General features: G+C 35.8%; 1 protein-coding gene across 1 annotated transcript in view; it reads left to right on the top strand.

Moving 5' to 3' along the window:
- Zfyve9 (zinc finger FYVE-type containing 9) overlaps window positions 1-17238 on the top strand; it is a 142122-nt gene that overhangs the window by 84952 nt on the left and 39932 nt on the right. Inside the window, exons 11-13 of the mRNA XM_048816307.1 lie at window positions 7871-8095; window positions 10070-10152; window positions 16572-16676. Of these exons, the coding sequence (XP_048672264.1) occupies window positions 7871-8095; window positions 10070-10152; window positions 16572-16676 (413 nt within the window). The remainder of the gene's footprint in view (window positions 1-7870; window positions 8096-10069; window positions 10153-16571; window positions 16677-17238) is intronic.

Here is a 17238-nt window from a genome sequence, read left to right as displayed (position 1 = left end):
TCTGGTTGGTTTCAGCTCCCGGTTCGCTATTTCATGAAGGCTTGGCGAGAGACCTCTTCCTAGAGTCCCTGCACCGCTCCTGCTGCGCTGCGCCTCGGAGGCTATCCGCCCTGACGCGGGGGCCGCGTGCAGGCAGCCGACTGTCGCCGAGTCGCGCGGGCAGCGGCTGGCGGGTCTGGACCTCTGCGCTGCGTGGCGGAGATTCACTCGTCTAGCGCAAACTGTCACCTCCAAAAATCCTACGGATTCCCAGCCAGTCTCTCTTTAGTGGAATTTTGCTAGGAGTTTCTCAGCAGGTCGAATCTAAGCGTATCCATGCGTCTCTCTGACCCCGTTGTTGAGGAGGTTCTGAAAGCGCTGCCTCCCCTCTCGCCGCCATGTTGGATCCCCGCATTTTCTTTTATATTATTTTCTATAAGTTTTTAGATCTGTGATCCATCTTGAATTAAACTTTTTATTTTTTTAAATCAAGTCCTGGAGATGGAATCCAGAGCTACATGGGTACTAGGCAAGCACTCTTCCACTAAGCTATATCTCCAACCCTTGAGTTAATTTTTTGTGTAATAAATGAGATAAAGCTTTAAGTTCTTTTTTTTTTAACTGTCTGTCTAGTTGTTCCAGCATCACTTGTTAAAAAGATTATGTTTTTCACTATTGAATTACCTTGAAACTGTTTCTGAATATTAATTGATCTTACATGAATCGGTGTGTTTTAGGACTCTGTTCTATTCCATTGGTCTAATGTCTGCCACATACATGATTTTGTTTTTTATTTTTACTGCTGAGGACTCAAAGTATACTTTTAATGTGATAATACATTTTGTTGTTTCTTTGGAAAATCCTTGGTTATTGAATCTTTGATATTACTTCTCTTTTATCCTTCCACTGTCTTCCTTTGGAACTCCTTTTAATATTGGAGCCTCTGAAATCAGCCATCCATATCTAACTGCTCTTTTGTATAATTTGAGTCTTTGTTCTTCACTACTGATCCTGAGGTATATTCTTCAGTTCTGTATGCCTTAGCCTAAATTAACCAATTTTAATGTTTCTCTTCAAAAAAGCTATTAATTCAGGAGAATATTGATTTATATTTACATGAGCTTGATAAGATTTACAGTTGTTAATTTTCAACTTTGAGATTTAATTTTAGAATAAAGCAAGAAGAGAATTTTAATTATAAACATAGACTATGTATGTTCTCAACCTTGCATGTTAAATTCTTTTGTATTTGAATACTGCTTCTTGTTCCTTCTCAACTATTTGCAGTTCTACATTTGCAGACATGTTTATCTTCTCTCAGCTATTCATGAGACATACTAGATTTAATCCCGGGGAATTGAGAGCACATTTATGTAGCACAATGACACAATGATAGGTGTGAAAACACAACTGAAGCTGCCTTAAACCTTTGGGTGGGCTTCCCACTGCAGTTAGAAGAAACTCCAATTCCTTTTGGTCCATGTGGTCCAATATTATCTAGCCCCTAAAGATTTCTGACATTATCTAAAACTACCCCTTAATTTGCTTTAGCTACATTGATAATTTTTGTGACCTTTGAGCCCATCAAACTAATTTCCCATTCACAGCTTCTGCACTACTGTTTCCATGAACTGGAATGCTCTTTCAGATCTTTATTGGCTCATTTTGTCTTTGTTTTAGTCTGTTCTTAAATGTTTTCTGTTCAGAGATTTTTCCTGACTCTCTCAACTAAAGAAGTCTCCTTTCCCTAGCCCTATCAATCTGTTATATTATTTTATTTTCTTCAAAGCATTTGTCTCTAGTTATACTTACTGAAATTATTTGTCTCTCTCCATAGATTGTAAACTCTATAAAGGCAAGATTTTTATCTGTCTGGGTCAACTCTGTACCCATTCCTAAAACAGACAGTCTGGTATATTAGAGAGATTTAATTAAAAACTATGGGTTGAAGGAATTAATGAGTTGGCATGATGTCACTAGGAAACATTTTTTTGTTCTTTGGAGAAAAGCACCGAGATGGAAAGGTATCCTGAGAGAACACTTATGTGAATAAAAATACTGTACTTATTATTCCTGGCTTTTTTAAAAGTGATACTTATTATTCCTGGCTTTTAAAAAGTGATACTAGTTGTTGAACATAGGAGTACTCTACCACTGAGCTACATCCCCAGCCCTTTTTATTTTTTATTTGGGGACTGGGATTTTGCTAAGTTGTCTGGGCTGGCCTCGAATTTGTGATCTTTCTGCCTCGACCTCCCGAGTTGCTGGTATAATAGGCATAAACCACCGTGTCAGGCTATTCCTGACTTCTTGTTTGTACTGTGACTTGGAGACATGGAAACATACCATTCACATTAGTCTGTTTCTGAGGCTCAATATCTGTGGTCCCCTGAGAAAGAAAGAAATGACATGGGTCACTTAAGTAGGCCACTTGAGTAGATAACTTGGGAAATTTTTTACAACTTTAGATCTTTGAAAGATAGTTTTTCCTCTTATCATGTCTCTCTCTTTTTTTTAAACATGTACTTTCATTCTAAAGTGTTCTTTGTCTTTAGTTTTAACCTATGGACAACAGTTAACCCAGGCAATTTTTAAGTATCATTTTTATATGGCTTTATCAAAAGCCAGTGTTGGATTGGTAGGTATAACTCAGTGATAGAGCACTTGCCTAGCATTGTGAGGTCATGGTTTCAATTCCTAGTAGCCCACCCCCAAAAGAAAAAATAAGAATGCGTAACATTTATTGAGTGATTAGTTTATGCTAGGCAATATATTCATGGCTTTATATGCACTGTTTTATTTCTTAACAATTCTGTGATATTTATGCTGTTACTGTTTACATTTTATATAAGAGGAATCTGAAAGGCATTGAAGACAAAAGTAACTCGTTGATGATCATGCACTTAGATGAAAAGTGCCTGAATTCAGATTTGAGTTTGGCTATATCTTTTCTAAATCTTTTTAGAGCCAAAAGAAGTAATATAGTGCCTCTCCAGCTTTTTAAAATTCAGGGTGAACCACAGATGCTCTAAACTGAAATCTTTTATAATGTGTTCCTTCTTAACTGCAGTTTATTGCCTTGCAGGAATTCTAAGGAACTGTCTAAAAAAAAATTTTTTTTTTTGTAGTCCTGAGACTTGAACCTAGAACGTTGTGTATGCTAGGCAAGTGCTATACCACTGAGCTGCATCCCTTGACCTTTTTATTTTAACTTTGAGACAGGGCCTCCCTAAGTTGCCCAAACAACTTGTGATCCTCCTGCCTCAGCTTCCTGAGTAGCTGGGATTATAAGTGTGTATTACTGTGCCCAGCTTGTCTAAATTCTTTTGATGGCTTGTGTTTTAATTATGTTAATGTTTAGAATTGTTAGTATTTCTTAAAATAAATGAATCATTTGCTTGGAAATTGTTCCATTTGAGTTGACGTGAGGATTTAAAAGTGTTTTGAAACAAAAGCAAGCTGTTGTCACATAGGTATGTAAGTTATATTTGAACTGAATTTAAAGAGAGCTACTAGTAAGCATTTGAAAAATAAAGTTTAAGCTACAATTTTAAGAAGGAAAATTTCAAATTACACTAATTTTTTGGAAGACATAGTGTGATTCATGGAAATACTAGGAGTTTGAAAGATAATCTTTCCAGATTTTACTTTACCATATTTTTTACCATGTGTATTTTGAGAATCACGTATCTCTTTTTTTCTTAATACATGACAGTAGAATGTGTTTTGACATATTATAAATACATGGAGAATAACTTCCCATTTTTATGGTTGTACATGATGTGGAGTTAACACTGGTCCATGTATTCATATATGAACATAGCAAAGTTATATCTGATTTGTTCTGCTCTTTCCTGTACCCATCTTGCCTCCATTCCCTTCATTCCCTTTTGTCTAATCCAATGAATGTCTATTCTTCCCTTCCCCACCTTTTTTGTGTGTTAGCTTCCTCATATCAGAGAGAACATTTTGCCTTTGGGTTTTTGGGATTGACTTATTTCACTTAGCATGATAGTCTCCAGTTCCATCCATTTACTGGCAAATGCCATCATTTTATTCTTCCTTATGGCTGAGTAATATTCCATTGGAGTCTCTCCATCTCTACTACTGAGCTACAGTTTCTTCATTGGTAAAGTAAACCTCCCGATTGCATTGTTCTGATGATAACCTGGTTAATGCTTCGTAAAATTGCTTTGAAAATTATTGATTGAATACTCATTCTGTTTTCTAGAATGAGATGTTGTCCAATTATAGACCAGTTAACACCTTTAAACTAAATTTGTTGACGTCTTTTGTCTTTTGGCATGGGATATGTAGAGAGCAATAGAAATATATATCTCCATAAATTAGTTCAGTGGGTCCATTGTATTGAATGTTCTTACAGTGAAATACTGATACAAATTAATAATAACAGACTTTTTGAGTTCATAGCTCTGGATTATCTTTTAATGAAATTTTCTTATTTTTTTCTTATCAAATTTTTATACTCAGCATTTTATTTTTGCTATTATCTACAACTCTGGAATTTTACTTGTTTATGTATGAAATAGTTAATGATAGTCGAAATCATTCATTAAGATTGACAGTGGAGATCCACATTAAAAAATAAAATAAATACTTAAAGGATGAAAGATGTATTTGATAATGGGAAGGGATGTAGTGAAGAATGTATGATGGAATGAAGAGGATGTTAAGTGATAATGGCAGAAAGGAAAGGAAAGGAAATAAGAATGTGTGGAAAAATAACTAGTAATAGATTCTAGGCTCTAATAGGGGAATCCCAAAGGAATAATGAATGAATGCCTTGAGTACCAAGCAACATACTTTTTACCCCTGAGGTATATTCACTAGAACAGTCTTTGTGAACCATAAATTGTATATTATGTCCTACTCTGTTTATGCTGTTTTAACAGAATACCACAGACTAGGGTTATTATAATGAACAGAAGTTTATTTCTTACATTCTGGAGACTGAAAAATTAATGGTCAACTGGTTGGCATTTGGCAAGAACATTCTTACTGTGTCATTCCACGGCAGTGGAAGGGCAAAGATGGGGCAAAAGAGCAAGAAAGGGTCAAATGTCCTTTTTATTTTGTTTATTTTATTTTTTGGTGGTGCTGAGGATCGAACCCAGTGCCTTACACGTGCAAGGCAAGCGGTCTACCGCTGAGCCACAACCCCGCCCCAAAATATCCTTTTTAAATAAACCCACTCCCATGATAATACCATGATAAATCCATTCACTCTGCCATCATGACCTAATCTCATTAGGCTCCACCTCCCAACAGTGTTATATTGCGAATTAAATTTCCAACATGTTTTTTGGGGGATATCTTGAAACCATAGCATGCCATCACTAGACCTTTAAAGGAATGTTATCATGCACCTTCCATTGTGGAGGGGAAAAAAATCTTCCATCTCTTATCTCCCATTTTCCTCCTCCCCTGTCAAACCTGAGTAAGGTTTTTCTCCTCTCTAATTGTCTGTTTTTTTGAATTTTGCATTGGTATAAAGTATCTTTTATGGTATCTTAGAATTATAGGATTGGGGCGGGGAGTAAAAAGGCAGTGGTGTATTTGGGGATCTGATCTCCCAAAAGTTCCTGCCACTCTATCCCTAATTCTGTAGTGGGTGCCAGAAAAAATGAAAATTTATACAAATATTGCTCTATGATTTTTGGTAAAGAAAAAGAAATCCTGTAAGATTTGGTTATTGTTATGTATATATTTGCATTAGAACAATAATAGTTAAAAATTTTTGGGAACACATTGTATGGCTAATGCTGTTAGGTATTTTATATATATTTTATAATTTATTTTTCACAAGAAGTCTGAAATTTAATATAATTTCCCACATTTCTACACAGATGTTGGTGCTCCCAGAACTAACTTGCCTCAATTCTACAGTAGTGAATGTTCAAACTCAATCTCATATTTTTGTGACTCTGAAATCAGATTTTTTTCTTCAAAATCCTATACTGTTTCTTTTATATGGGGATTGTTTGTTTGTTTTTTTTAATAGATATGGCCCAGGAGCTTAATTGTACAGCCAGAGTTGGCTAATGCTTGGGCAAGAATATTACCCCTGTATTCTTTTTTTTCCCTTTTTTTTAGTTATAGATGAACACAATGTCTTTATTTTGTTTTTATTTATTTTTTTATGTGGTGCTGAGGATCGAACCTAGGGCCTCAAATGTGCAAGGCAAGTGCTTTACCATTGAGCCACAACTCCAGCTCCTACCCCTGTATTCTTAAAAGTCCTAGTTCAAATGTAAAATTTAGGTGTTAATGATCAGGGCAGCATAGTGTATACCAAAGAGCTTCTCTAAATTTTATAGGGAGGTGTTCCCTTTACTTTGGATCCTACCATCAACAAACATTCCCACTTCACAACAGGAGTCTGAGTCTATAGATATAAACTCTAGTTTTCTGTTAAAGCAAGCATTAACTTCTCTGATGAGGATTTCTTGTGTTTTTGTTTTAAGAGCTTTCAAAAGAAGATTGTACCTATCTAGTGAACATATCTGTTCTTCCATTATTGAACAGCTCTCTGTAATTTTTTTTTTTTTTTTTTTGGTACCAGGGATCTAACCCAGAGGTGCTCAACCACTGAGCCACATCCCCAACCCTTTATATTTTTTTATTTTGAGACAGAGTCTTGCTAAGTTGCTTAGGACTTTGCTAAATTGCTGTGATTGACTTTGAACTCATGATCTTCCTGCCTCAGCCACTGAGATTACAGGCATGCACTTCTGGGCTTGGTCTCTCTGTAATTCTAAACTGAGGGAAATGTCCCCTTAATGAAGGACTGATATACTTGTTACTGTTTTACTTGAAAACCTATTAAAAAGTGCTTAATAAATAACACTTGTATTTAAAAGAGAGAAAACTGCCTATTATGGGTTTAAATAATTTTTAAGTTGTACATCTATGTTTCATATTTTTGTCTCAATCAAAATTACAAAGAAAAGATCCTATCTGTGGTACTACCTTCTCCATAAATCCTCTTCTTCCCTAATGTCTCATAACTGCATTTACTGTAGACAGTTTATTACATTCATGAGTTGATTTTATTTACCCAGTGAGATATAAGCTTTGAGAGACCAGGCACCTAATCTGAATTAGTTTTTCTTGACCTTTGAGCCAATAATTGTTATCCTGAGACCTCTAAAGTATCTCACACAGTAAAGTTATACAGTTTAACAACAATATTTTTGGATTTTAACTAGACCACCTTTTACCCTGTGATCATATGAAGTATTTCCTGCTCACCAGCATGAAGCCCTGATAAAATTGGATAACATTTTTGTATTTAATAAATGCCATTGATTTAACAACCAGTTTTCTACACAGGAGTCTTTTATAGTGAAAGATTGGGAATTAGAGTTTGGTAATGTCTGACCCAGTTTGGGGTAATAATTATTATTATAGCTGGATGCAGTGCAGTGGCTGAGGAGGCTGAGACAGGAGGATTGTGAGTTCAAAGCCAGCCTCAGCAAAAGCAAGGTGCTAAGCAACTCAGTGAGATAGACCCCTGTCTCTAAATAAAATACAAAATAGAGCTAGGGATGTGGGTCAGTGGTTGAAGGCCCCGAGTTCAATCTCCAGTACTAAAAAATATAACAATAAAAAGTAATTATTATAAATAAGCCAGGCATGGTGAAACATGCCTATAATCCCAGCTACCAGGAGAATTGTAAGTTCAAGGCCAGCCTGGGCAATTTAGTGAGACCTTGTCTTAAAATAAAGAGCAAAAAAGGGTTGGAGTATGACTCAGTGGTAAAGCCCCCAGGTTTTAATCTCCATTATTGTAAAAACAATAACAAACAAACAAACAGCAAGAAAAGATCTATTTACTAGTAAACAATATATAATGAACTTTTTGTTTTAGGAAATGTTGTGGGCAACTTGGGACATTCCTTCTTCAGTCAAAGTTTCCTCGGCAGTAAAGAACATGGTGGATTTTTATATGTGACATCTACCTATCAGTCACTGCAAGACCTAGTTCTCCCAACCCCACCTTACTTGTTTGGGATTCTTATCCAGAAGTGGGAAACTCCTTGGGCTAAAGTGTTTCCCATCCGACTAATGTTGAGACTTGGAGCTGAATATCGACGTAAGTAGTAAAAAAATTTTCTTCTAAGACATATAACCAAGGCATGATGATTTAATAAGTCTTAAGCTATTCAGAGCCCTTCTAATTTGATGATACAATTCAGCAGAAATAGTATTTTGAAATAAATAAGCTAAATCTGGCTAGTCTCTCTCTACTTATTTGGGGCATAATAGGAAGGAATGAAAATATCAAATGAAGAAGCCAGTGGTTATTTATTACTTTGTAAATTGACAAGTATGGCACATGCCTGTAATCTCAGCAATTCTGGAAGCTGAGACAGGAGGATCACAAGTTCCAGATCAGCCTCAGCAACATAGGGAGATACTAAGCAGCTTACTGAGACCCTGTCTCAAAATAAAAAATAAAAAGGGCTGGGGGTGTGGCTCAATGATAAAGTGGCCCTGGATTGAATTCCCACTGTCATTCCAAAAAAAGAGGACTGGGACTGTAACTCAGTGATAAAGTGCCCCTGGGTTGAATCCCCAGTATTCAAATAAATAAATTTACTGTTTTCATGGTTTATTGATAAAAACACAATCATCTCTAGTAAAATTAATTTTGAACTTAAGTAATTTTTTAATGGTAAACTATTGTATGTGGTGAATCTGTTTGTTGTCACTTTATTGCTAAATAGTTATGATGAATTTTATATATATATATATATTTTTATTTTTAGTTGTAGTTGGATGCAGTACCTTTATTTTATTTTTATTTTGCCCTGGATTGAACCCAGGGCCTCGCACGTGCTAGAGGAGCTCTCTACTGCTGAGCCACAACTCCAGCCCCATGAATTATACTTTATTTTAACCTAACAGCTGCCGAAAGCTATGGTATAGAAGCCATTCTCAATTAGTAAGGGCTACAGAAGAAGAGTTCTTTGACCATGGCTGTAGCAGTGCACTGAGTTGTGATTAAAAAAAAAAGACATTAAAGGTTAAATTCAAACTTTACTTTAATCTTTATATCTTTACCTAATTAAAAGTTCTCAGAGTCTAAGAATCAGACCACTTGAATAAGGTTTTCAGTTGCCTCACTCAGTAGCTCTGTAATTATGGGCCATTCATTGGGGCTTTCTGATTGTCAGTTTCTCACTCAAGGTCTCTGACAGCTTTTTTTATAAACTGGATAATTTAATGCTTGCCTTGTGTGTTAACACTAGCTTGATAAATTGGAGATTATTTTATGTATCATAAAACAGTCTGTATACTCAGAAAGTCAACTTTATTCTTTCACTCATTAGTTCATTCATTCAGTAAGAATTTAATAAAGGTCTACCATTGTATCAGAAATCCTCAGAATTCTGAAATGGCTAAGACCTGGTTATAGGCTTTTGGGAATCTTTGTAAGAAAGATTTATAGGAATCATGATTACAGTGGTATACTGTGTTAAAATAGAAATGTTTCTAAGGTTAAATTTTTTGAGAGTTTTAGGATGGGCTCTAACTTGACGAAGAATGAAGGAGTTAGACAAAAACACTTCTTGGATGGATCTGAAGGAGTCACGTGAATCAGTTAAATGAAGCATGAAAGATAAAGGATTGCATGAGAGGAAGCAACATGTGTATTTTGACTTATACTAGAATGTCAAACCTCAAAGCTTGAGAGATAAGCAAGCTGGTATTATCACCTGGTAATTGGCTGTCCTAAGGAGGGTCTGGTTAGGAGGCATAGAAGAGTGAACTCTTAAACTTCTTGAGCCCAGAGGAATTGAGAGATGTTTCCTGGATCATATCAATCCAGTTTGAAGAAGATTGCTTCTTAAGATCTTTTGGTCATTTTTGGAATAGCTGCAGCAAAATGCTTAGTCTGGTTTTATTTAAAAGATTTCCTCTGGCTTAGGATTTATCTGCTCTCATACTACCTACTTTTTGAATCCTAAATTTAATATGTTCTAATGAGCATATTAGCCATGGTATCTCTTTGCCGAGAATTTTAAACTACTTAACTTAGTGTGATCTTTTCTCATTTCCACAGTTTATCCCTGCCCACTCTTCAGTGTCAGATTTCGAAAGCCATTGTTTGGAGAGACAGGGCACACCATCATGAATCTTCTTGCAGTAAGTTGGGAATTTTTCTTTTCTTTCTTTTTTTGTTTTTCTTACTTGAATTTGTATGGGAGAAGGAAGAGTAGGGTTTTATTATTTTATTGATTGACATGTGCCTGCTACTTAAAGAAGGTAAAGTTTTATGTTAGAGGAGAACAAAACATATATACTCTTTTGAGAACATACAGTGAAATAGTACAGGATTCCAACCCCTAATTACATACTTAATATATTAGTGACCTTGCAGGATTATTATGAAAACAGGAGGAGTATATAAATAAGATATTTAGCATTTCACTTTGTTTTCATTTTGAGACTGGCATCCTGTGTGTGTGTGTGTGTGTGTGTGTGTGTGTGTGAGAGAGAGAGAGAGAGAGAGAGAGAGAGAGAGAGAGAGAGAGAGATACACTATTCAGCCAAGGATTGGTCAAAGGTTGTACTCAAATACTTCAAGCCATTAAGGCTTCTACTCCCTGTTGATGGGTCTATATATGGACTGGGATTTAAACTTCATTCTTTTATTGTTTGCTGGACTCTCTCATTTCTCTCTACGTATATATAGGTTCTGATTCTTTTAAAATGTTGGTTGACTTGGGTCCCTTTATATCTTTTTCTGCTGCATGTATATACAGACCAAGGTCGGTCCAGGATATTTGGAGTGTTTTAAGCTCCCTGTGGTTGTTTCACCTTTCAGAACTCCTTTTTAAATTCTGACTAGTCTACATTTATACATAACTTGCTCCAAATAGGTTGGTGGCCTCAGACTAACAGAGCTATTGGCCTTCTCTTTTACTAGTCACCATCATGCTCTGATTGGACTAAGCGGTTCGTGGGGACTACCTCAGGCAAGAAGGTCATAGCTTCAACTTTATTTTTACTTGAATTTCAGTAGTTTTCTTGAAAAACACTTTACAATGTGTTCCATTCTTTTGATCTAATTTCAGAGCATTGAAATGGTCACCATTTACCCAGCACTTAATTGCTTTGGGGGGAATGGATTTGGTGATGTCCTTACTCTGTCATGCCTATACTTGTTTCAGTTATCTTTTGAAGAGATTTGAACATTAAGAAAAACTCTTAGTTGTCACATCCGGTGCTCTTTGTTCCTTTGTGCAACTCTGTATTTCCATCTAGTGTCATTTCCTTCTGCCTGAATAATACCCTGTGACATTTATTGTAGCATAGACTTGCTGGTGATGAATTCTTTCAGCTTTTGTATTTCTAGCAATTTTATTTCTTCTTCATATTTAAAAGATATTTTTGCGGGCTGGGGTTGTGGTTCAGTGGTGGAGCATTTGCCTCATATGCATGAGGCCCTGGGTTCAATCCTCAGCACCACATAAAAATAAATAAATAAAATGAAGATATTGTGTCCATCTACAACTAAAAAAATATTTTAAAAAAAGATATTTTTGCCAGATGCAAAATTCTACTTTGGCAGTGTTGTTTGAGTATTTTAAAGATGTTCCTCTACTATCTTCTAGTTTGCTTCAGATGAGAATTGTTTTTCCCTCTGTGTTTGTTCTTCTCTGTATAACATTATTTTCTTCTTTGTCTCCTTTAAAATTTTTCTTTTTATCACTGGTTTGGAGAAATTTGATTGTAATGTACCATAGTATAGTTTTCTTCATGTTTCTTATATTTGGGATTCATTGAACTTCTTGGATTTGTGGGTTCGTGTTTTTTATCAAATATTTTTTCTGTTTACCCTGTCTCTCCTTCAGGGACTTCAATTACATATACATTAGGTTCATGAATTTGTTTCACAGATGAATAATTAATTATTTTATACTCTTTTTTTGTTTCATTTAGGATAGTTTTTATTCTAAGGCCTTTAAGTTCACTAAATTTGAACTTTTATTTTTCAATATTTAAGCTGCCTTTAATTCCATCCATTAAAAAAAGAAAACTCATTGTTGTTTTTTTTTTTTTTTTAAGCATCCTTGTGGTTTTTGCTTTTTAATAAAAAGGAACACAGTGTTTTAGGTGACAGTTCTCAGCCTGTATTGGGTTAGAAGTGAGTAAACAACATTGATTTGAATAAAGCACATGAGAAATGAATTCCTGTATTTGGAAGCTACAAACTTGGAAACCCCAAATTTCAAGCTCAAACATCAGAAACTGCAATTCTTAGGTCAATAATCAATAACCAAATCTGCCAGAATCAAGCAACCTGTCAGTGCCCTGTTTAATCAGAATTTTAGGAAGGATTAAATTTGTAATGAATCCTTGTAAAATTTGCTTTCAGTCCATGTTAATGACAGCCTTGATTCTGTATATCAACATTTGTCTCTCCGTGGGAGTGCATATTTGATATTTCAAAGACCACAAAATATAAGCTGGAAAATAAACCTCTGCTGTAGTAATTTTGATGGTTGATCATCTGTTTAATGTAATATCAGTTAGCCTTGAGATTGTAAATTAACCTGACTTGATTTGTTATCACTTTTCAGTGCTGTTTAGCATCCTGAACAAAAATGCAAACAATGCCCCAATAAGTTTCAAGTAATAGGGTGGATCTTTGTTACATATGACAGCAGAATACATTTTAATTCGTATTACACATGTAGAGCATAATTTTTCATATCTCTGGTTGTACACAAAGTAGTGTCACACCATTCATGTCTTCATACATGTACTTAGGGTAATGATGTCCATCTCATTCCACTGTCTTTCCTACCCATATGCTCCCACCCCACTCCTCTCTTTCCTTTCCCTTTCCTCTTTGCCCTATCTAGAATTCATCTAATCCTTCCATGCCCATCCCTACCACTTACATTATGAATAAGCCTCTTTAAATCAGAGAAAACATCTGGCATTTGTGTTTTGGGGATTGGCTAACTTTACTTAGCATTGAATTCTCCAACTTCATCCATTTTACCTGCAAATGCCATCATTTTAATTCCTTTTTAATGCTGAATAATATTCCATTGTGTATATATACCACATTTTCTTTATCCATTCATCTACTGAAGGGCATCTAGTTTGGTTCCACAATTTAGCTATTGTGAATTGTGCTGCTGTAAACATGTGGCTGTGTCCCTGTAGTATGCTGTTTTTAAGTCCTTTGGGTATAGATGGAGGAGTAGGGGGTAACTGGGTCAAATGGTGGTTCCATTCCCAATTTTCCAAGGAATCTCTGTACTTTTTTCCATATTGGCTGCATCAATTTGCAGTTCCACCAACAATATATGCCTTTTCCTCCACATCCTCGCCAATACTTATTGTTGTTTCTATTCATAATAGCTGCCATTCTGACTGGAGTGAGACGAGATCTTAGAGTAGTTTTGATATGCATTTCTCTAATTGCTAGAGATGTTGAACGTTTTTTTCATATATTTGTTGATTGATTGTATATCTTTTTCTGAGAAGTGTCTATTCAGTTCCTTGGCCCATTTATTGATTGGGCTATTTGCTTTTTTGGTGTTAAGATTTTTGAGTTTTTTTTTTATATATCCTCGAAATTAGTACTCCATCCGATGTGTGTATGGTAAAAATTTGTTCCCAAATTGTAGGCTCTCTGTTCACCTCTCTGATTGTTTCTTTTGCTGAGAAGAAGCTTTTTAGTTTGAATCCATCCCATGTATTGATTTTGATATTAATTCTTGTGTTATAGGAGCCTTATTAAGGAAGCTGGGGCCTAATCCAACATGATGGAGATTTGGGCCTACTTTTTCTTCAAATAGACACAGTGTCTCTGGTTTAATTCGTAGGTCCTTGATCCACTATTGAGTTGAGTTTTGTGCATGGTGAGAGATAGGAGTTTAATTTTATTTTGTTACATATGGATTTCCAGTTTTCCCTCCACTTGTTGAAGAGGCTATATTTTCTCTAATGTACATTTTTGGCATCTTTGTCTAATATAGATAACTGTAATTATGTGGGTTAGTCTCTGTGTCCTCTATTCTGTATACAAGTCTATTTTGGTGCCAATACCATGTTGTTTGTTATTATTGCTCTGTAGTACAGTTTAAGGTCTGGTACAGTGATGCCACCTGTTTCACTCTTCTTGCTAAGGATTGCTTTAGCTATTCTGGGTCTCTTATTTTTTCCAGATGAATTTCATGATTGCTTTTTCTATTTCTATGAGGAATGTCATTGGAATTTTGATGGGAATTTCATTAAATCTGTATAGTGCTTTTGGTAGTACAATCTTTTTGTCAATATTAACTCTGCCTATCCAAAAACAGGTAGATCTTTCCATCTTCTAAAGGTCTTCTTTAATTTCTTTCTTTAACATTCTGTAGTTTTTATTGTAGAGATCTTTTACCTCTTTTGTTAAGTTGATTCCCAAGTATTTTTTTTTTTTGAGGCTATTGTAAATGGGTAGTTTTCCTCATTTCCCTTTCAGAGAATTTGTCACTGAGATACAAAACACCTTTGATTTATGGGTGTTGATTTTGTATCCTGCTACTTCGCTGAATTTATATACTAGTTCTAGAAGTTTTCTGGTGGAATTTTTTGGGTCTTCTAGGTATAAAATTATATTGTCAGCAAATAGTGCTAATTTGAATTCTTCTTTACCTATCCGTATCCCTTTAATTTCTTTCATCTAATTGCTCTGACTAGAGTTTCAAGAACTATGTTATATAGTAGTGATGAAAGAGGGCATCCCTCTCTTGTTCCAGTTTTTAGAGGGAATGCTTTCCTGTGTAGGACAGCGAGGTGGATCTCCTCATTGTTAAATTTATCTCCAGAAGTTTCACATGGGTGACTTTGTCTTTTATGCCTCTACCTAGCTCTTTAAACACTTAGAATACAATTAAAATAACTTTTATAATGTCCTGATTGGTAATTCTAACATCTTATATCAGTTCTAGCTTAGTTTCCATGGAATATTTTGTTTTGCATTGCTTTGTGATTTTGATTTGTTTTTCTGATTCTTTGCTTGGTATTTTTCACTGAATGCAGACATTATAATTTTACCTTGTAGGTGTTGGATATTTTTGTGTTCCTATCAATGTTCTTTATCTCTGTTGTAAGTAATACAGTAAAGTTACTTAGAAACACTCTCCCTTCCCCATTATATTCTACATTTCAAAAAAAAAGGGCAATTCTATTCTCCAGGTAGTCCTGACCATGAAATTTAGAATTATTTTAAAACTCTTGTCCTTTTTCACATTCTACAGCCAATCCAGTGGCAAATATTGTTGGTTTTCCCTTCAGACTTTATCTAGAATCTAACAATTTATCACCACTATTTGAACTATTAACATACTGGTTTAAGTTTTCACTACTTCTTACCCAGATGTTTTATTGTGTTTATCTCATTGCTTTTCTTTTACACTTGCTAACTCACCACCTGTTTTGTTTTTTTTGTTTTTTTTGGGGGGGGGTGGGGGATGATACTGGGGATTGAACTCAGGCACTCGACCACTGAGTCACATCCCCAGCCCTATTTTGTATTTTATTTAGCACCAGGGTCTCACTGAGTTGCTTAGCATCTCACCATTGCTGAGGCTGGCTTTGAATTCTGAATCCTCCTGTCTCAGCCTCCCAAGCTGCTGGGATTACAGGCATGTGCCACCACGCCAGGCACTCACCACCTATTCTTTCCTTTTCTTTTTTAGTTGTACACAATACTTTTATTTTGCTTATTTATTTTTATTTGGTGCTTAGGATCGGACCCAGGGTCTTGCACGTGCTAGGCGAGCGCTCTACCGCTGAGCCACAACCCCACCCCTCAACACTTATTCTTTATAGAAAAGTCAGATCTGTTAAAACAGATCAAAACTTCCTTAAGGCAAAGTCAAAAGTCTTTGTGATGACCTATAAGAACCTATGAAACCTAGCAGTGTACTATCACTTTGGCGTTGACTCCTACCATGTTTGTTCATTTTGCTTCAGCCACATGGAATGGGGGTGTATATATGTGCATGTTTCCTTACAAATACTCATTGAGTATCTAAGGTGCTTCTGGCATTAGGGATCTAGTGAGAACAAAATAAGTGAGATTCACTGCCCTTTTGGAGATTACCTTAAAGAGAGGAGACTGATCTTTAACAGGTAAATATAGAAAATGGTAAATGATCATAAAGCAGAGTAAGCATTCAAGTATTTGTTTAATGTTGTATATAAGGGGTATAGGAAATTATTTGGTTTACTTCCTTATAAGAATTTACAGTCTAATTAGAGAGCTAGAATACATCCAGTAGGGCTTTCCTTATACATTTATTTATTTAAATAAATAGGATCTTTAAAAAAAAACATTTATTTTTTAGGTAGACACAATATCCTTAATTTTATGTGGTGCTGAGGATTAAACCCAGTGGCTCACGCATTCTAGGCGAGTGCTCTACCACTGAGCCACAACCCCACACCAATAAATAGGATCTGTCTGACATTCCTTCTATTCATGCTAACTTTATTATTGTAAATCAAATCCTACTATTGATGAATTTTTTATTTTACTTTAATCTTCTTTTGCCCAGGACTTTAGAAATTACCAATATACTTTGCCAGTAGTTCAAGGTTTGGTGGTGGATATGGAAGTTCGGAAAACAAGCATCAAAATTCCCAGCAACAGATACAATGAGGTAAGATTTATAATAAAGGTAAATTTTTTTTCTTAATTTTATTTAGATGTTGATGGACCTTTATTTTATTCATTTATTTATATGTGGTGCTGAGAATCAAACCCAGTACCTCACAATGCTAGGCAAATGCTCTACCACTGAGCCACAACCCCAACCCCTAAATTTTACTTTTAATTGACAATGAAATCAGTTAATAATATTGTGTGACTTAGCTCAACTGTGGAATTTCATTACAGAAAGGTGGTATAACTTTTTTAGTTATGTCTTTTGACCTTTTATGTTGAGAGCCACAGCCAAAGGGGCCCCAGCAAACTTCCAGCTGCCAGCAAACTTCCAGCTGCCGGCTGATGATTGGCTCACAGCGGCCCCAGCAACATCTAGCTGATTGGCTCCTCGGCCCCAGCAACATCTAGCTGATTGGCTCCTCTGCGGTGATGCTCATTGGACTGTTTCCCTGCCCTTTCAGACCACGGAGCTGCTCATTGGGGGACTTTTTTTGGCTCCGCCCACGTGACCCAGCCAATCGGCCTCAAGAGCAGGAGGATTGTGGGAGGTGGAGAGA

Source organism: Marmota marmota, unplaced genomic scaffold (genome assembly GCF_001458135.2).
Source record: "Marmota marmota marmota unplaced genomic scaffold, marMar, whole genome shotgun sequence".
Classification (NCBI taxonomy): domain Eukaryota; kingdom Metazoa; phylum Chordata; class Mammalia; order Rodentia; family Sciuridae; genus Marmota; species Marmota marmota.
This window is presented reverse-complemented; position numbering and strand designations above follow the sequence as displayed.